The sequence below is a fragment of the Phyllostomus discolor genome, chromosome 3, assembly GCF_004126475.2.
Source record: "Phyllostomus discolor isolate MPI-MPIP mPhyDis1 chromosome 3, mPhyDis1.pri.v3, whole genome shotgun sequence".
In the NCBI taxonomy this organism is placed as follows: Eukaryota; Metazoa; Chordata; class Mammalia; order Chiroptera; family Phyllostomidae; genus Phyllostomus; species Phyllostomus discolor.
Genome location: NC_040905.2, coordinates 126,752,724 through 126,774,160, shown reverse-complemented (window position 1 = coordinate 126,774,160; position 21,437 = coordinate 126,752,724). Strand labels below are relative to the sequence as shown.

General features: G+C 42.0%; 1 protein-coding gene across 1 annotated transcript in view; it reads left to right on the top strand.

The window, feature by feature from the left end:
* The first annotated feature begins 1,043 nt into the window (after positions 1–1,043).
* The window catches only part of PDILT (protein disulfide isomerase like, testis expressed), a 56,568-nt gene continuing 36,174 nt past the window's right edge, over positions 1,044–21,437 (top strand). The window contains exons 1-6 of the mRNA XM_028530547.2: positions 1,044–1,248; positions 12,082–12,288; positions 16,104–16,237; positions 17,020–17,157; positions 21,069–21,179; positions 21,264–21,389. Of these exons, the coding sequence (XP_028386348.1) occupies positions 1,044–1,248; positions 12,082–12,288; positions 16,104–16,237; positions 17,020–17,157; positions 21,069–21,179; positions 21,264–21,389 (921 nt within the window). The remainder of the gene's footprint in view (positions 1,249–12,081; positions 12,289–16,103; positions 16,238–17,019; positions 17,158–21,068; positions 21,180–21,263; positions 21,390–21,437) is intronic.

The following is a 21,437-nucleotide window of genomic DNA, read 5'->3' as shown; positions in this document are numbered from 1 at the left end:
TGTTTCAGTGTGCCTGTTATGTTATAAGGGGGCATGGCCTTGGCTATTCACCAGGGGGAGGAAGCCCTCTTTGCTGCTTTGTGGCACTGTCTGTGCAGGGAGGGGTCAGAGAAGGAACAATGCAACTTGCTTACTCTGCTCTAGCCCCACTTTCCAACGAATTCTCTCATATGAGGCTGGGAGTTACTCCTGCTGTGGCAACCCCTGCAGTAGTTTACAGCTAGTTTTGGGTCTTTAGTTTCTCATTCAGCCAGCCCTGTCTTGCCCATGTAGGCTGGGAGTCCTCTCAGCTAGCCCCACCTCACCCATGTGGTCTGCTGCCTTGCCCTGCATCCTCTCTGCTCAGCTGCCTGTCTCCTACTGGTCTGGATGAATGTTTCTTTAACTCCTTGGTTGTTGGATTGCCATACAGTTTGATTTTCTGGCATTTCTGGTTGCTTATTATTTTTAGATTGGTTGTTATTCTTCTTTTGGTTGTGCCAGAAAGAGTTTCTACCTACACCTCCATTTTGGCTGGAACTCCTAGTCATAACTTAAAAGACATAATTGTTCACTTGAGGAGAACATTTGTTCTAAAATCAAATGGGGTACACTGTGAGTAGTAAGCTTTCTAGGATAAGGGGCATTCAAGCAGGAGCTGGAGGAGCATGAAACAGAGGCTGTGAAGGGGGATTGGGCAGGTTGCCTCTGAGATCCAGAGGCTCAACCTGGGACTCATCTCTTCAAAAGCCATGCCTAGTGTCTGAGCAAACAGTTGCCTCAGTGGCTGGTGTGTGATTAGGCTTCTTGCTGCTCTGACTGAGGCCCTGTGTCTCTGAGCTATCCCTGTACAGTTTAAATGAGCCCTGAAGTTAACCTGGTGTTTTTGCCTTTCCTCCAAGACCATTGCCAAACTGTGGGCACTGCTAGGGAGACAGTGGGCCATGATCAGGCCATATTCTCCATACAGGGATTGGTGGACAGGAAAGAATAAGGGTGGGGGGGGAGTCATGACATGGGGCCTGCCGCCTGTGTTGTTTTTCCTCCTGCCCTGCAGGACAGTCATGGAACTGCTTTGGATATTGCTGCTGGTGGTGGCCTTTTGTGTATCTGCTGTCCAGAGCTCACCAGGAGATGACATCAAGGAGAACATCAATGTCAACATGTCCCATCCCTTGCACATCATGGAGGAAGGCAACCTGATGGTGCTGACACCCCCCAGCCTGACCCAGATGCTCAACCAGACCCGCTTCCTCATGGTGCTTTTTCGTGAGTGTTCCCCAATCCTTGGGGAAAGAATGATGTGTTGGGTGAGACCGGCATCCTTGCTCCTGGAGGGCAGAGGATTTTTATATATTGCTAAACATATGAGAACACATGTTATTTTTAACAATAATGTGCATGTAACATCCTTCCCAGTTTCCAGGTGATAATACAAATCCAGGCAGGTTAAACAATTTGAAAGACATTGTACAATGTTGCCACTACAGTTTTGATTTATATGTGGCTCTTCTGTCCCAGTGAAGACAAGGAGCCGGGCTTTACCTTCAGTTGTTCTTAGCATTCTGAACCTCAGTCATTTTTTCTTCTGTAAAACTTGCATGAAGATAACGACCATACAGGATTGTTGTTTAGATTAAATTAGGTAATGTGTTAAGCTGCTGGAACACAGTCAGAGAGCAATAAATGATGGCAGCAATGGGAAAGCTCTCAAAAAGAGAGTTTAGACCATTATCTTTATCATCTGAACTGCATGGCCAGCCTTACTCTTTGGGCTTTTATCCTTTGCATGAGCAGATATTCTGGGGGAAAGAACACATAGTCCTTTCCTCAAAGCACTAGCACAAAGCTCTGCCTGGGGACAGGGTAGAAGATATTTTCATGGCAGTTCTCAAATAGTGAGCACTTCCTTTGTGTTGGGCATGGTCCTTAGTGCCTCACTAAACATTAAGCCATTTAATCCTCACAGCAACCCAGTGTGGTGGAACTATACATTTTGTTTTATAGCTGCGGAAACAGAAATTCAGAGAGGTCGAGTGATTTTCCTGATGTCACACAGCTCACAAGTGAGGAACAAAAACCCTGGGTTCTAACACATCCCATGTGCAAAAATTGGAATGATACAGAAAGTAGATATAAATACTTGATTCCAGAATCCTGCCTTCACAGTTACTTCTGGAAAGTGTCTGGCTCTGTTTCAATCCCCAAAGTTCACTTCCAAGATGTGCCAGGCTTGTCAGTACCCACCCAAGTTATCAGAGACCAGGCAGTCCCCAAGTTTCCAGTACTAAGCATGGCTATGCAGGGCAGGTGCCTTTCACTTCTTGGTTTCTACCTCTTCCCATGCAGCCCCCCACCCACATTCCCCTTCCTCCCTCCTCTTGGCTGCTGTGCATGTGTAGCTATTTCCCCCCTCTCTGTTTGCCCTCCTCTAACCATAGCCCTTTAAAGATTCCATACTACCTCTAGTCTGACCAGTGCATGGGAAGAAGTTGGCTCTAGAGGGTCACAGTCATATGCTCAAGTGCTGGGCTCTATCACTTATTAATGAAGTGACCTTGGAAAAGTGGCCTTGATTATTCTGTGAACCTTTATTTATCTAGTTGTGAAATAGAAGTATTAATAATGTAATGTAATTCCTACAGTGTTTATCACAGTGCCTGGTGAATAATAAGAGCTTAAGAGTAAAATTCCTGCCATTCTCTTTATTCTTATTTCTGGCTTCCTTGTCTGTACAAAAGGGTCAGTAATTTCTCCCTTGCCGGTGGTTGGGGTGATGGAAATGGATTCAGATATGCAGTCATTAGCTCTTAGTGATCACTCATTGGGCAGAGCTATTACTGTTGAATTCTGATTTACCCCACTTTTACACAGTCCTGCTCCATTCCAGACCCTGTGTGGACCCAGCTGGGGCACCTGAGAAAAAGGGCCTTGATTTCTGCTGTTAGAGACTTTATAGTTTAAGCTAGAAATATCACAGACATGAGAAGCTCATGTCATGTTTAGACTATTAGAATAGTCTAAACTCTATACTTTGGGGGCCCCAAGGAGAAGTGACAGCTTGGACATGTCCTTGAAATGGTTCTTCCATCTGCAAATCCACTAAGCAGTTTTCTGTAGCTTGGTTCCCAAGCCCTTGTGTCTTCACATACACAAGGGCTTCCCAGGCCAATGCAAATGCACTCTGAAATTTGAAGTCTGGCTTCAAGTGAGAGAAATCCTTGCTATTTGGATCCCCAGTGATAACCAGTGATGGGGGATCTTCAGCCAGAGCTGTGGAGTCAGCAGAAGACTTTAGAATCAATGGTTGCTGTTGCCCAAATTTATCAAAGACCCTACTCCAAAGAACTGGTAAACCCAAAGAGTTTCTCTTAAACTGAGTCGTGTACATACTTTGGTCCTTACGTGACAGCAAGGTTTGGTGTAAAGGGAATGGGTTTAAGAATCAAGCCCGCCTGAGTGTGAAGCTCTATTCTGGCAAGACCTAGATATTAATATGTGGCCTTGGATACATATCTGTGTCTCACTTTCTTCATTTGTAAGGTGGACATAATGAAACTGGTAGAGTCGTTATAGGGATGAACCGGGACTATCTGGAAGGACCTGGCACATGGAAGGTGCTCAGCAAACATGAGTTCCCATTCTCCCCTGACCCTGTGGCACCTGAACAGATGCAACTCATGAACTTCCTGTCAGTAAGGACTGGGTTCAGCTGCAAGTAATAAAGAATCTGCTAATAATGGCTTAAATTCAAGAGTTTATCTCATATCCTATGTGGGCCATATAGAGGTGGTCAATGACTAGCATAGCAGCTCCACAGTGTCAAGGACCCAGGCTCCTTCAACTTTCTTGCTTTTTTACCCTTTCTTGCTTTCTTACCCTTGTTTTACCTCAGGGTCATAAGATGGCTGTGGAAGGCCCTGCATTGCATTGTGCATCTAGCCAGGAAACAAGGGGACAGGCAAACAGAAAATGGACAGATATGTACCAGCCAAGTGTGGTCCTTAAAAAAAACCTTTTCCAGGATCCCCACCACTGACTTTGGTTATACCATATTAGTTAGGGCCCTTGGCTGTTTCTTACTGAGGTGGCTGGAATGGTGAATGGTTTAAGTTTCTAACCTCTATGGTTGAGAAAACAAGAGGAAAAGAGGGCTGTGAATGGCTGATTCACAATATTTGCCAAAATATCCAAGGTAATAGGCTAACTTGAATATGCAATTATATTATTAACACTTTGTGTATTGTGGGTTTATAATGCTAGTGAAATCCTTTAAAGAAACAAATTCTAAAATTGATTGCCCACTTTTACACTGAAATTCCTCCTTTCCTTCCTTCCTGATTCTGATTAGCTGTTTTAAATACCACTGTACTATCAGGGAAAGCTAAACTTTATAACCTCTCAAATCCTGGTTCATAAAGTGTCATTTCATGCTTATGTCTTAGTTCCATGCAGGTTTGCAGAGGATCTGTGGTCCACATAGTCATTCAGGCACCCTGGATCCTCCCATCAAGTGACTAAAGCATGATTTAGGGCCTAGAGTACTCCACTGAATCCTCTGTCTCCAGGAAGCAAAAAGGGAGGGAGAAAGAACACATGTTTCTGAGCCAGGCCAGCCCTGAAAATGGTGCACATCAGTGCTACTCAAGGTGTGGTCCATGGACCAGCAGTGTCAGCATCACTGATGAGCTCACTAGAAATGTAGAATCTGAGGCCTCATCTCAGACCTACTAAATCCGAATCTGCACTTTAATGAGATCCCAGGTAATTCACATATGCTGAAAAGCATGAGAAACACTGTTTTACATCATTTCTACCCACATTCCATTGGCCACATCTCTACCATTAGCTGTACCTCCCACTGTTTGAATGGGATGCTGGGGAAATGTAGTCTAGCTGTATAAATGAAGAGGGAAAATCAGGGTTTGGGGAGCACATGACATTGTCTTCCTTAATCTTATTGTGCCTACTTTTGATATAGAAAACTTGAATGACCTTTGGTCAAAAAACTTGAAATGGCTGAGAAATACGCTTGGTGGTATAAGATCTTCCAGATTGTGAACCACCAGGAAAAGGTTATCTTATGGGCAGAAATTTCAGGATCTATTTTAGACCCTGTTTGGCTCAAACTAACATTCTAAGGACATGTGGCTCCCAAATCCATGGGGCACCTGCTGCTGCTCACTTTCCTTGGCCTCTTTGCAGCTCCATGCTGAGACCCTGTGCTCCTTGGTGCCCATGAGCCTGTTATCTTCTGGTTCCCTTTGATCTCTCTGGCTCGCTTTCTCAGTTCTCCTTTATGTCTACTCTTCTTTCCCATAACCCTGAAATCAAGGCTGTAACAGGCAGATCATGAACTGAAGATGACCAGCAGGTGGGTTATGTTTAGCCCACACTGTGTTTTAAAAATTGGAAGATTCACAATTAAAATTGAATTTATATTTGCTCTTGAAAAAAAGCAGATCTGGAAGCACTATTTTTGCACTTTGATAATTTGCTGGAACTGACTAATGATTTCCCCTTTTAATCAGAAAACTTGCCTATCAGTTTGCCATATCCCTATCCAGCCAACTCCACAGATCATACCCCTATCTCAACTTTGAGTTTGAATCTCCTGTCTGAAAGTCAGGCCTATCTCTGTCTCTTCTTATGTGATACATTCTCTCTGAGCCACTGCCACTTCCATGATGGAATCTGGATATGTTACAGTACCAGCAACTCAGTTGCGCTTGTCCCAGTGCCTCCTCAGTGGTCTTGTGCAGCCATGCCATAACCTACTCTGCTTCTTGTGGAATTAATTGTAAGATAATGGTTTCTACAGGTCAGACACCCAAGCCCTCTTCTATTTTTTTTCTGTGGTTCTAATTGCCAAATCCTGGGCCCTCAGTAGAGTTGTTGAAGAATTTAGAGCTACACATTTTTGTATGATGCAACACATGTATCAACACTCATTTACCCTTCCAAAATGGTACCACAGGTAGACAAGACTAGGGAGCACATCTGGTCCATGTGAGAATGCAAGAGTACTCTGTTTTAAGCAGGGAAGAAGGGCAAGTTCATGACTCTTGGGGATTTTAACTGAGCTGTTATCACTTAGAGATTTACACTGAATCTGGGGCTATACAGAGAGCAAATCAATTTTAAATTATTTAATTACTTTTGATAACAACCAATTTGAACACTTTAAACTTAAAGCATTCCCGCCAGTGGGTATTTCCAAGCAGTGAACACCAGCAGAGACTCTTATCTAAAAGAGACTCAGGGAAAATGGAGACAACTGTACTCGAACAACAATTTTTAAAAAGTTAAAAATAAAATAAATAAAAGAGACATTCAAACTGACTACATTTGAATATTTAATTCCTTCTAATATACAGTTTAAACCAAAAGTGAGTTCTCAAACATTTACAGTCCTTCTAAAGTGAACTTTGGAAAAACTAATCACTTGGTAAAAGCAGTATAAAAGCTTTTTTCCATGCATAAATGGGCTCCTTACAAAAAGGATATTTCCAATATTGTCCCACAGAAATATTTATTTGGTAACTCTCAAATCTTTAGTGGCTGTCCACTTTCTCCTCTCTCCAAGGAATCCAGGCTCAAAAGCCAGTGGTCAGGGGCATCTTTGCTCCTGGATGTCCTTCTCAGATCTTAAATGCTGTGTGTCTCTGAAAATAGACCCCATCATCTTTGATGTTCTCCCAGCCACCTTCTTCTCACATCCTGCCTTAACTGACAGCACCACAATCCACCCAATGTCAAAGTCAGAAATATCAAAGTCATTCTTGGCCCCTGTCTATTTTTACTTCTTACCCATCACCAAATCCTATTGATACCACCCCCCCCAAAGTCCTCTATAATCATCAGTTTTTTTCTATCTCCCCTGCCACTGCCCTAGTTCTAGCCTCATCATTCCTCACCTGAACCACTGCAGCATCTTGCTAGATGGTCTCCCTTTTCCTTTATATTCTGTCTCTACAATGAACCCAGACATATTTTTCTAAAATGCAAATCTGATGGTGTTGCTCCCTGATTAAAAAAAACCCTAAAGATTCTATAAGACGCCATGCTCTTTAACATGGCTATAATGTCCTCTGATTGATCTAGTCTAGGCCAACTTCCCCACTCCGTTTGAAAACTATAGTCTGGACCCTGATTTATTTCCAGATAGGTCACAGTGACTCAGGTTTTGGGAACTTTGCATTCACATTTGCCTCTGCTTGTAGTTTTCTTGTGCACTTCTTCATCTGGTTTGGGAGAGTTAAGCTCATAAAATCACCATGTCATGAGACTGTTTTCACCTCACTCTTACCTGAAAGGGCTATTCTTAAATCCTATGTGCTCACATAGCCCTTGCACCCACACTTTCATAGGATTTGTGACACTGTATTGAAACCATTTTAAGATTGTGTGCTCCAGGGGGGATAGGGACCAAATCTTACTCATCTTTTGATTCTTAACATCTGTCATTGTACTTGGAGCATGGTAAGTCTGTAGAGATGTTGAAAAAAACCAAATGAATTAGTGAATGAGTGTTCCTTTGGCCTATAATGTTCCTGAGAAGGTGTCAGTGAAGGCAGTAAGGCAGCAAACCCTGTAGATATCTTGGAGTAGAGCATTTCAGGCAGCAGAAACAATAAGTGCAAAAGTCTTGAGGAAGAAATGTGCCAGAGCAGCTGGAGCTGAGTTGTTGAAGACAAAAGTAGCAGAAAATGAGGTTATAAGGGTGAACAGCAGAACTTTTGGAGCTTTTTAGGCCATCACAATGGTCAGAGGAGTTCACTGGCTGGCCCCTGAGGAACTAGAAAGGGTTGATGACCATGCTGAAGTCCTCACCACCTGTGAGCACCTTTGTGCCCTATAAATGGCCCTATGGCATGGGAAAGAAGCTTATTCTCAAAACAACTTTTCATACTCGACCTGGAGTTTGGTCTAAAATAGGGTTCCACATCCTCAGCAGTATTGACATTTTTGCTGGGTCATTCTTTGTTGAGCATATTGGGAGATAGGGTTATAGTCCTGGTCATTATAGAATGTTTAGCAGCATCCACAGTCTTTGAACACTAGAGACCAGTAGCACTCCAGTAGTGACAACCAGAAATGTCTCCAGACATGGTGAAGTGTTCTTCATTGAGACCCATAATCTAAATAAAGGCCGATTCCAGCTCCCTGTGCTGAAAGCTAATCTCCAGTCCCTATATTCACATCTCTCTGATTGATCAGCCTCCATTCTGACTCATACTGGCTGCTCAGAAAAGGGAACCCAGGATTTTCTGAATACTAAGGACCCAGAAAAATATTGATTCTAGGTTCATTACCCATGAACATGTCTGCATTTCATGCAGGCAGGCAGAGAACCACAGCGTATTCCCATTTGCTTACCCCAAATCCACATGACATCCTCATGGTAGGCCGAAGCCTTGAGTCGGGTGACTTGATGCCAGTTACCCTTGTCTTCATTTCCCCCAAACCCAGAAGATCTGCTAAGGATTCTGACATGTCCATAGGACCCTCCATTCCCAGAGAGAATTTTGCAAGAACAAAGCCAAAGATTGCCCACTTATGTCATTATAATGGTTCATGTTTATTGAGCACTTCTGCACCAGGGTTTTGCATACCTTCACCTACTATGTTGGATCATCCTCTGGTATAGGATCTATTAATATCCCAATTATATAGATAAAGAAACCATGAAATGGAGATAGTTTAAAGATCACCTTATCTGGACCTCAAGTAGTGTTAATCACCATAACTGTTTTATGAGTTGATCTAAAGAATTCACATTCACTGAGTACCAAGTATGTGCTAGACAATGATCTAGGTGGAGCTCAGGACCTAAGGAGGTCTGTGCCCAAGCAGCAATGTATATGTAAGTGCCTCCATGCCCTACCCAAACCAGAATTTCCAGTCGGCCAGGGCAAGATATAGGCTCTGAGGCCTGAGGGTTGTATGCATTCATCTCACCTTTACAAACTCAGAACTCAAGCTTCCAGAGCCTCAGAAACCAGAAAATAGGCTCTAAAGAATATATTTGCTCTGATGGGAACCACCCAAAGCAGGGGATATGGGAAATGCACCCCAAAACTCCCTTAAGGAAGAAGGATGATTTTTCAGACCAGCTTAAGTATAAGGTCAGTTAGAGGGTGGATATTGGAGCTGAAACTCAGCATAGCTACTTACTAGCACTAAGATATCTGGGCTTTTGCTTCCTTGTCTGTAACTTTGCTTACCTGTAATAGTAGATAACTCATAGGTGTTGTTCTGAGGATTAACCAACAAAACACATGTAACACTTAGCAAAAATACTTGACATAGTAAGCGCTCAATAAATGTTGGTGTTATCTTTCTGTCAGTACTATCATCTTCCTCCTCCTCATCATCATTATCATCATCATCATCCTTTTGGTTGCTCAAGTCAAAAACCTTGATTCTTCTCTTTTACTTACATTCCACATTCAATCTATCAATAAATCCAGTTAGCTCCTCCCAAATATCTTTAGACTCTGACTACTTCTCATCCCCTCCATTGCCACTACCTTAGTTTAAGCCATTTCCATCTCTCACTTGTATTATTGCAGTGGCTTCCAACCTGTCTCCCTGGATCCACTCCCTTTTGACTTTAGGCTACTTTCCATTTAACATGAAGAAAAATCTAGTTAAAAAGTAAGTCAGGTCACATTTCACTCTGCCCCCAACCCTCCAGTACCTTCTACAACCCTCAGGGGAAACATCACAGTCTATTCAGTTGCCTTCATGTTCCTACCTCAGGGCCTTTGCACTTATTGTTCCTCTGCCTAGAATATATCCACATAGCTTTCTCTTCCACTTCCTTCAGGTTACATTAAAATGTCCCTTCTCAGAAAGGCCTCTTTTAGCTCCCCTACTTAAACTCAATTCCCCTGACAATCTGAATCTCTAGCTCTGCTTATTTTTTTCCTATAGCACTTAGCCTCTAATATAGAATACATCCTACTTTATTTTGTTTATTTTCTGTGTTCTCCAATGAGAGCAGGGACTTTTATCTGTTAATTGTTAAAACCCTAGAACCTAGAACAGCCCCTGGCACATTGCAGCTCGTAATATAACTTTGCTGGTTGGCTGGTTGGATAGATAGATGGATAAACCCCCATTACTATTATTGGTACGTCTTTCCTCTTAGCTGTCAGATCCCAGCATTTGAGCTGTCACAACCTCTTTCTCTCACTTTAATTTTGGACACTTGGGAGCACTGAGCTATGTGTGGAACCTCTAAAACTCCATCTTTGGATAATCATTCCATGTGTTTCTCTTACCCTGAGCTCATTCCCTTAGAAACTCAGATTTGGAGGCTATGTCAATTGACAACCCTGAGTCAGGCACCACTGAATCTACAAGAAAGTCAGGGGGAGGCCTGCAGGACAGAGCAGCTGGCAAAAGGCCAGTGTCAGTAGGTGATGACTGATAGGAGTATTGAAGGCAATAGTGGTGACAAAGCAGGCAGTAACAAGCATTGATCAATCAATCTATGAGGAAGTGAAAGGTCCTACTTTCCATTCATTGATTGGGTGTCTAATAAAAATAATCATTCACTTTCAGTTTCCACTGCAGGAGCAGGTATGCTGATTGGCAAGGGGGGACATGCCAGCTGTCCCAGGCCTGGCTTTTCTAGGTTTTGTTGAACTTGGACCTTTTCTGCAGCAGTAGAAGTGATTTGCCACTTCTCTCAGTGCTGTAGATGGACAAGGGTGTCTGAAAAAGATAGAGTTCTGGCTGGGAAAGGTGCCTTGGCTCAGCCCACCTGCCTCAGACATCAGGTAGTGAGGGGGCCAGATGAGGGACCCACAATGTTATCAGGAGGTAGAAAGGCAAACATGACTGCTTTTTAGTCCTTGGCCTTTGGGCCAGGAATACCTCATCTGCTTCCAGGACCATGTGCCAGTTCCCTGAGGCTGTTTCCAAAGAAGAGCTCCCCTTCCTACCTCCACTCACTGCCCAATAATATGAGAGGTAAAGAAATTTAATTTAAAGTTTTAATAAAGTATAGTTGACATAAAATAGTTTATTAGTTTCAGGTGTACAACATAGAGATTCTATATTTATATATGTTATGGTATGATCACTAGCCTAGTAACCACTTCTCACTGTACAAATCTTAATCCAGAGTGTGAGATCTCTTTGATGCCCCCTCCAAGAGAAGGTAGGAGAGCATCATAACCTCTACCTATACTCACAATTCCCACTTATGGCCTTCCTTACCTGAGAGCCCCCTGCCATATTTTATGGAGCTGCAGGGCTGCTGGGGACAAATTTGGCCTGTTACTTCCAGGACTTTCCACCAGATTGTGATCATACTCATCTCATTCTGTCTCCCCGTTGGTCCCCTGTAATTTCTCACCATAGAAATTTCACAATAATAACAGTATTCATTATATATATACATTATAATATGTAACATATTAAATTTTATATTTTGTATATTACAATGTATAATATATTTATATGTATATGTTATATTTTATATATTATATATTTATATATAGTTATACATAATATTAATATGTTAATATATAGTAACAGTGTGTTCTAAGGGTTTGGCAGGCCAAGTGGAGGTTAGAGAGCCAATGATGTGGGTTGAGATCCTGGCTCCATCTCTGCCTGCCACATGGCCTTGGGTGAATAGGTCATTTTGTTGCACGTCAGTTTCCTCATCTATACAATTGAGATATAATACCTTGTAGAGGTACTAAAAGGAATAAATGGCTTAATCCATGTAAATCTCTTAAAGATAATAACCACTATATAACTGATTGTTAAGTAAACCCTTTGATTGTGACAACTCCATGAGGTGCCACCCTTTCCCCCTTCACTCTGAGGGCATTGGAGCTTAGAAAGATGAAGTTGCCTAAAGCTGCATAGCTTCCAGCAGTGCTGAAAACTTCTCCCCACAAAAGACCCTAATGTGTGTCTTTCAAAGTGGCCAAATTCTTGAACCATGTGTCACATTTCTGAAAAAATCATGAGAGTATGAAAAAGGCTCAGGAGCTAAGTAGCCAAACCAAGCTTCCTCCTTGGGAGTTGGGAAGGGGAAAGGCTCTAGCAAGTCCTGTTTCACACTGGCTCTTTCAGACAACTCATCCTCAAAGCAATCCTGGAACCTAGCTGAGGAGCTGGGAAAAGCTGTGGAGATGATGGGCAAAGGCAAGAATGGGGTCAGCTTTGGCAAAGTGGACATTACAGTTGAGATGGAACTTCGGAAGGAGTTTGACATCCAGAAGGCCCCAGAGTTGAAGCTGTTTTTTGAGGGCAACAGGTTGGATCCCATCAGCTGTGAAGGTAATGGTGCCTGCATGTCATTCAAGGTAACATTAGCTATGGAAACACATAAACATCAACATTTTAATGGCTTAACAGAATTATGAATTAAATTATTACCATGTAAAGCTCAGTTGGCAGCCAGAGAGTAGAGGAGGTGTACCACACAGTCTTTCAAAGACCCAGGCTCCTTCCAGCTCGTGGCTCTCTCTTTCCTTACAGCCTCTTAGCCATCTGCTCTTTCCTCTGTATCTTGTCAGCAACTGGGGCAAGGAGGCAGAAAACCACCACTGGTTGTATTCATAGTCTAGATTTGGAAGTGGTATCACTTCTATTTTCATTCCATTGACTGAAATTCTGTTATATGATTCCACTCGTGAACAAGCTGAGAAAGCCATAAGAAAAAGAAGAGAGATTTTGGTAAGCATGTAAGCTACATCTCTCTATAGCTTGCATCTCATCTGGTGGTTCCTAGGAGCACCAAGAAGTGGGTTAGTGAGTTACATGGCTTATAAAACACAAGAGACTAGAGAGTAAGTTCCTAACTTTACATAAAGTTCCTTACCACCCCAATCTTCTCTCTAGAATAACTTTAGAATAATTTTTGTCCCAGGCCAAAGAAGCACTGCTTTCTAAAGGGTATACTGAGAGATGATGGAACAAGACAGATCTGGTTCACAGTGACTACCAAACTCTTGTTTCTATCATGATACATTTTACTCATTAACTCAGTAATTCACTTATTTAATGCTCTTTAATTGAAAACTCAACATGTGTCAAGCCCTATCTTCATGTTGAAAATGCTTGAAGAAGCAAGTAAAATATAACCAGAGACACTGAAATTAACAACAATCTGACAGTAACCAGAGGGGAGGTGAGAGGGGATAATGGAGGGGAAGGAGGAAAGGGTTTTCAGGAACAACTATAAAGGACACAGGGAGAAAACCAAGGGGGGATGGAAGCAGGGGAGGGAAGTGGAATGACTGGGGTATGGGGGAGTGGTGGGGGGTAAATGTAGACAACCGTACTTGAACAACAATAAAATAATTTTAAAAAGAGAAAATGCTTGAAGAACTAGGTGCCTCGGTGTGGCACATGATAGGCTCTAATTTTATTTTATTTTATTTATTTTTAAAATTTTATTTATTTACTTTTAGAGAGAGTATATGGGAGAGAGAGGGAGAGATAAATATCAATGTGTGGTTACCTCTCATGTGCCCCCCAGAGGGTACCTGGCTTGCAACCCAGTCATGTGCACTGACTAGGAATCGAACCGGCAACCCTTTGCTTCCCAGGCCAATGCTCAATTCACTGAGCTACACCAGCCAAGACACAGGCTCTAATTTTAAAAGACGTTAACTATATGAATGCATAAATGTATGCATAATGGGTGAATGGATGGAAGAACACTAATAAGCACAGAAGAACCTAGCACAGCCTGTACTATGCTGGTAGAATATTCCCATTATTTGTGTGTGGAATGGCTGTATCTCAGAAAACTGAGGTTGTCTTTTACAGGGCCTGTTGTTCTGCAATAAGCCTGTTTGAGTATTGTTGCAAAAACCAAGAGACCCAGGGAGTGCTAACAGCTTCAAGGGCTGCTGGATGCCTTGCAGTTCTCAGAATGGACACAAGGGGCCACAAGACACACAGGCCAGAGGAAGGTGCAAGGAAAGCACCAGTCTCAGGACAGGTTACACAAGAGACCTGGCAGTGCTGTGGCACTGGATCTGCTGGCTTGTGGGAGGTGGTGTGTGAGTAGGGAAAAAGAACAGACGAGGAAGAAGGCAGGAGAAGAGTGAGAAGGACAGAGAGAGCTGCTTCCTGTGGATACTGACTGCATGACAACCCTCAACAATGGTGACTAATTGATCACAGGCAAGCAGCTCTTTGTGGGGCAAGAACTGAGAAGTCCCAAGGTACATTGTCAAAGACCTGACTCCACTTAGCGGCAATAATGTGGCAACTTCTACACTGAGCCCTATTATGGTGGAAGTCTGTGCCAGTGACCTCCTCTGCCTTGCAGGAAACTTCATCATCACCTTGCCCTACTCCCTGATTGTGTGGTAGGGTCAGGGTACCTGCCCCTTTTGTGGGGTTCCACAGCATTTGTGATTCCTCCTCAACCTCTCACTTCACAGAATTGTATCTGTTCCTTATTGTCTTGTCTATTTGTCTTGAGCACAAAAGGTCAGGGTCAATGCAGGCAACCCTAGTTTCACATTCTCATTCTGTGCCTGAGGAACAATCAGTTCTTGTTGAATTTTGATTCCTTGTTTGTCAAACAAGGACAATGAGCATATCTATCTCCTGAGGTTACTAGGAAGATGTAATAACTTTGCAAGGCACAAGCTGTGCCACGTATCTGAAGCATTTACTGGGTCCCAGGCACTGTTCTTGTCCCTTCACATGTGTCACAACGACCCAGTATCACAGATGAGGAAACTGAGGTACAGTGAAGTGGAATAGCTTCATGTCTCCATGGAATCCACAACTATTTTCTATACAGGGAAAATAATAAATATTGTTTATTAAATAAATAAATTTAAGCCTTACGGTTCAGACAACCTCTTCCACAACTGCTTAACTGTTGATGCAGTGGGAAAGCAACCCTGCATGAGCAAATGGATCTGGCCATGTGCCAATTAAGCTTTATTTATAAAACCAACTGGCAGGCCAGATTTGGCCACGAGCTGCAGCCACCTGAGGCCTGCTGCATGCTGTGTTACTCTCTAAGTAAGTGGCAGGTAGGGTTATCATTAACCTATTAGTGTCCTGACTAGTGTCAAGATAGTGCCTGGAACACTTAGATAAGGGGTGTCAAACTCATTTTCACTGGGGGCCACATCAGCTTCATGGTTGCCTTCCAAAAGGGCCAAAATAATTTTAGGACTATATAAATGTAACTACTCCTTAACTGTTAAGGAGTTAAAATTACATTTGGCCCTTGGAAAGCAACCTTGAGGCTGATGTAGCCCCCAGTGAAAATGAGTTTGACACCCCTGAAAGAGTCATTTTGGAGTTTGAATGGAATGGAATTGCAAGAGTCTGCTATAGGCAAGCTTGGGGTAAGAAGCCAGCCATATTTTTACTGGGATTACCCATCCCCCTCCTTCCTCAGTATTACCTCAACCAGGGATGAGACATGCCATTACATCTCTCCAGATATGGTATATATCTTAGAATTTTAGAAGCTAAGATTTTTTTGTGTGTGCGTGGCACCTCCCACAGGATAGCTGAGAAATGGATGTCAGGATCTATAACCTTAGCATACATTTGTGTCTCAGCTGAGGTATTGGAGATACAAGGATATGACTGAATTTTCCCAAGGTCACAGAGCTAGCTGGTCTTTTGATTTATATTTTACTTATTTATATTTTAGAAAATATATTTTACTGTCAATTTAGAGGGTGAATAATAAAGGTTGGGCTTGTTTCCTCCTGGGTTTGACCCCCAGGTTTGCTAGTGGAGTGGCCATTGGCAAGTTGAATCTCAATTTCCTCATTTACAAAAAGGGGAAAGTAATAATGTTAATATCTAACCCTTAGAGCAGGGTTGTTGTGGGGATATAATATATGTGAAACACTCAGTGCTCAGTGCAGTGCCTCGTCCTTAGTATAGTGCTAAATAGTTTACCTGCTGTTAATGCTCATGCCTTGGGGCTTGGATAACAAAAGTTGGAGAGGTGACTATGGCCTTCAAGAAATGAGAGCCCAAGATAAGAAGCTTCCATACATTAAACTTGGGAAAGATAAGCCTTGCTGCTGCTCAAAATAAAACTTCTGTGGGATCCATTTAATTGTCTCCTCTCTCTCTCTCTCTCTCTCTCTCTCCAGGAGTGATTGAATCTGCTGCCCTGGTTGTTTGGTTGAGAAGACAAATTAGCCAGAAGGCATTTTTGTTCACTGACACTCAACAGGTGGTAGAATTTGTGAAAGCCAGGCCCTTGGTCATTATTGGCTTCTTCGAGGTACTGAGTTCAAGAGGTGGGAGGTGGATTTTCAACTGATGAGAAGTCTCATGTCTGGGAGGGGAGTGGGGTAAGGAAAGGTCCTACAGTTGGGATAATTCCATACACATTCTTCCTTTTCCAATGAGCTGGTTTTCTGGGGAAACTGCTAAAATGAAAAAAGTAAAAAAGGGAAACTGAATGTGGTAGGACAAGCTAATTAGAATGGAAGACAGGAATGGAGTGAAGAGATTTAGTTAGTTTTGATAGTATAACTGATGGGATGACTTTGGGGTCTGTTTAGAACAGCACCAAATGATAACTTGCAAATTGTTTTTCCTTTTGGAGAATGAATGTCTTGTGTATCTTAACTCATTTTCTGTAACTCTAATGACTCCTTTCCTCCTCCCAATGAAGTCAGAATTTTGGCATTAAATTTATATCTGGGGAGAGGATATACCTCTTTCTCTTACATTCCAATTTTGACAGTGTTTTTTTGCCCCAATTTTCTTTTAGGCTAAAGAATTAAGGCTGAAACTACAGCCATATCTTGATTGTATATATAATCAATTGGTATCATTGGTATCATTGGTATGAAACATTCTATGAAATTTAGAATTTCATGGTTTTAAATGAAATGGTTTGAGGTTTTGCTGGGCCACCATAAAATTTAGCTGACTCAGCAAAACCTCAGAAGTTGTAAAGATAAGGAGACAAATTGGTTACTATTTCTATATCGCCCTTAAATGAGCCAAGCATTTTGCCTTCTATCAAAACCTTACCAAACATTGTTCCCCAAATAGGATTTAGAGGAAGAAGTAGCAGAGTTGTTCTATGATGTGATCAAAGACTTCCCAGAGCTAACGTTTGGAGTGATATCAATTAGTAATGCCATTGGGCGTTTCCATGTCATCCTTGACAGTGTTCTGGTGTTCAGAAAGGTAGGTCTTTGATACTATTGCTAGTGAAGTGTTTCTAGTTTAAAGGTGGGGACTATGAGTGTATGTCTTGGCTTTGGGTACAAATTCTGGTTCTGCCACTTGTGAGCTAAGTGGCATTGGACAAGATGGCTTTTGCAAAACCAGTTTCCTCCTGTTTTCTGGCCTTTCTAGTCATTCTCTTATAAGCTCATCCTTATTTTTTAACTAGTAAGTGTCATTAAATGTCAATTCTCTGCCTTGTGTTTCCTTCTGTTCCATGCTCCCCCATCCACCCTCTATCAGCAGTTACTATCCAGACAACCAATGCTTATAAATCTCCAACTCCAGCCAGACTTCTCTTATCTCTAGACCTTTGTATCTATCACCAGATGTCTCAGCATGGCCAAGTCTTAATCTCCTCTCCAAATCATTTTCCACTGATTTTTTTTTTCTCTCTGAATGACTGGTACCATCATCTCTCCCATTTCCCATCTGAGCAAATCCAGAACACACAGGCATCATTCTAACACCTCTCTCCTCTACTCCTCACAACCACCCCATAACTCCAACCATATTGATTTTAAATTCAAAAGATCCATTGTGTTTATCCATTCTTCTTCATTGGTTCATTCCTAGATCAAGTGACCATCATCTCCTACAGTCTAATGCAATATCCACCCAACTGATCTACCACATTCTCTTTTGTCTTCTAATGATCATTCTTTTCAGAATTCAGACCTATTGGTAACTTTCCTCCTTCCCACTGAAAGTCCTTCTATGGTTTCCTGTTATTAATCCTATTATTACAGGATAAAACCCCAAGTTCTTAGTGAGACCCACAGGACCTTCCACAATCTAGCCTCTATTACACACCTTCTTCCTCCCCTTCTCTGGGATCTAAATCTGAGCTATCCAATGTGTCAGCTTCTGGTTACTTGTGACTGTTTAAATTAAAATTTAGTTCCTCAATCAAACTAGCTTCATCTGGGTAGTGACTATTCTATTGAGCAGCATAGATTAATAGAGCATTTCTATCATCCCACAAAGTTCTATTGAACAGTGTTACTCTAGACTGTGGCCTGGCTGGAACACGCCTTATTCCTTCCCCACAAAAACCCAAATCCTTACAATAACCATGTTACTTATAGATATGGCTCAGAGAGGTTAGGTTACTTGCCCGAGACCACACAAGAGGTAGGTAGAGTGAATACCCAGACCTGCTTGACTTTTAGAGAATACTGTAAACACAAATAATTTTTACAGAGGCTCATGGAAGTCACTGAAAGAATTTAATTTGGAGAATAAAATAAATTGATTTGTGTTTCTGAATGGGACAGTGCAGAGTCAAGAAATAGATCCAAATATGTATGGAAATGTTGTGTATGCTATTTTAAATCAATAGGAAAAGTATATTTTATTCAATGACTAGTATTGAGAGAATCGGGTAGCCATTGGAAACCAAATACTAAGGCTAAATACATATATTACCTCTTTCACCAAATTAAATATCATTTTTACCTCTGATTTAAAAATATAACAATGTGACCATGGGAAGACTAGAGGATGCTTGAGAAGAGTTTTCTTTGTAGTCTTGAAGTGGGAAAGGCCCTTTTTAAAACATGACAGAAACTCTAGAAACAAGGAAAAGAAATATTAATACTAATACTAATAAATTTTGAAATACATAAACATTTAAAAGTTCTGCAGAATAAACCTCATGAAAAAAAAAAAAAAAAGCCAAGTGGCAAACTTGGAAAATGCATTTGAGAAAGAGTTGGTCTATTTTAATGTTTAAGGGTATGGGCACTGGAGTCAGACTGCCTGGGTTGGAATCTAGGCCATACCTCTTACTAGCTTAGAAGCCTTGGGAAAGTCACTTCATTTCTCTGTGCCTTAATTTCCTCAACTGTAAAATGGGACAAATAATACTGCATGGATTGATAAGATGTTTTAAGGATTGAATGAGTTATTAGGACATATAGCATGTTTCAAGTGGTGGCTCATACATCATGAGCTTTCAATAAATTTAGTTAGTATTATTAGACTGTTTGTATGACCAGAAATGATTTTGGATTTTATCTGGAGAATAACAAGGTGTGTGAAGTGTTTAAGCAAGAAAATAACATGATCAGATTTGCATTTTAACCACATCATTCTGGCTGAAGTGTGAGGGATACACTGGAGGAAATCAAGGAGAGAAGTTGGAAGACAATTAAGAGACTTTTTCAGGAGTCCAGGAAAGAGGTATGGACTAAGAGGGTGGGATTGGTGGAGATGAAGAGGAGATAAGAGAGAAATTAGGAGATAACTACTTTCTTTTCCCCTATAGACTTTGAACCTGGGCTACAGAGAATTATAGCATTCCCTGTGTTGATCCAGATCCTTCTGAGAACTCATCAAGCAGTATTAGACATGTAGAGATTAGGGAAAATGCCTGTGAAAACAGAGAGGGAGATGGGGAGACTCTTAAGACCATGATGTAGAACTGACCGGAAGGGAGGGTGGGAGGGAAGGAGGGATGGAGGAAGGGAGGAAGGGAGGAAGGGAGGAAGGAAGGAAGGAAGGGAAGGAGGGAAGGAGGGAGGGAGGGGGGAAAGGAGGCAGAGAAGAAAGAAAGGAAGAAACGGAGAAAGAGTCCTTGACTGCAGTGAAATTATCAGAAAGTTCATCAAAGTCACTTAGCAGAGAAGCCCTTCATCTCACAAAAATGGGCTTGCCTTAGTATCCCTGACACATGCAGTCATAGGTTAGGAGCAATGTGTGAGAAACCACTCAGAATCAGCACCAATACCTTGATGGATTTCAGAGCAAGACAGCTGGGATGTTGGTCAATTACTGTGGGTGAATTCTGACCAGCAGAGCTCTCTGGCCACTGAGGTTGAGAATAAATCTACCAAGACATGATCTGCTTCGGGAGGAAAGGCTGGCCAATCTCTCAGAGGAGAAGGTCCTCAAGCCTCTTTCTCAATAGGCTTATATTGAATTTTGTTTGCATAGATATACATAGCAGGTATGCAAAGCTCATCAATCAATGTCAGACAGTAATAATCAAAGAAAGGAAATAAGGTTAACAGGTAACATTCGTAGGATCACAAGGGCCTTTTCTGAGTTAGGGTCTGCTAGACAGAGTGACGTCAATTGGCTATAAAACCTTGGGAAACAAACTCATTTTGTGTTTGGACCCTTAACATTTAAATTGAGGGCATTCTTAACAGCAGGTTTCACAGGATTCTATGCATTCTTTCTCAGACCTGATCACCCACACACCCCTTGCTGGAAACTGTCATTTCTGGCAAAGGGCTGTGCGCCCCTTTGGCATTGTTTCAGGCCTGAATCATGTGGGGGAAGCAAGGAAGCCAAGAGATTAGGAGACTTTTTACAGATACAATGAGGACTCAGGCTATGGCAAAGCCAAGGGGTGAGGATCTTTTGTCCCTCCTCCATAATCTCCTAAATCATTCCCTGATGGGCCCCTTCACCACTGTGTCTGTCTTAGATTCCTCCTCCATTGAAGAATCTTACCCATAATTGACTCTCCAGCCATCTTCCAGGAGCCAAGCAGGATGAAGTAAAGGGAGCAGAGGCTGTGCCCCGGCTGGGAGGATGTTTTGTCTCATTAGTGATTTATGGTCCCAAGGTCCCCTAGCCTTAGGGCCTTTTCACCTGTTAGCAAGGTTACAGCTCCTGAAACCAGGCAGGATGGTTCCCAACATATTACACTCCCCAACTTCGTTGATCAGAGATTTTCATGGCTGCCACATACCCATGGACTCACAGGCAAATCTGCCCAGCTGTACATACTTATGAAGTACCTAAATTATGGATTACATTGTTACCACAGTATTTTCTTTTTATCCAGTATTTGTTATTTATATTTAGTGCCTGCATCATGGAACATACTGCCCTCCAATGTTTTTCTTCTTTTGTTCAAGGGAAAAATTGTGAACCGCCAAGAGCTTATTAATGACAGTACCAACAAACATGTCCTCAACCAAGTCATAAAACAACACCTCACAGGTTTTGTTATTGAATACAACACTGAGGTCAGTGAGCAAAACCTCCCCCCAGGCGAAGGGTAGCTGGGACAGCTGTGTGGGTGGGATGATCTGTTTTTCTTTTTGTTTCAGAATAAGGATCTGATTTATGAACTGCACATCCTGAATCACATGCTGCTTTTTGCCTCCAAAAGCTCCAAGTCATTTGGTATGATAATGCAGCATTATAAGTTGGCATCTGAGGAATTCCAAAATAAGGTTTGTGAGGCATCATTTCTCTTTGGGGATCCTACCTTGAAAACCCTC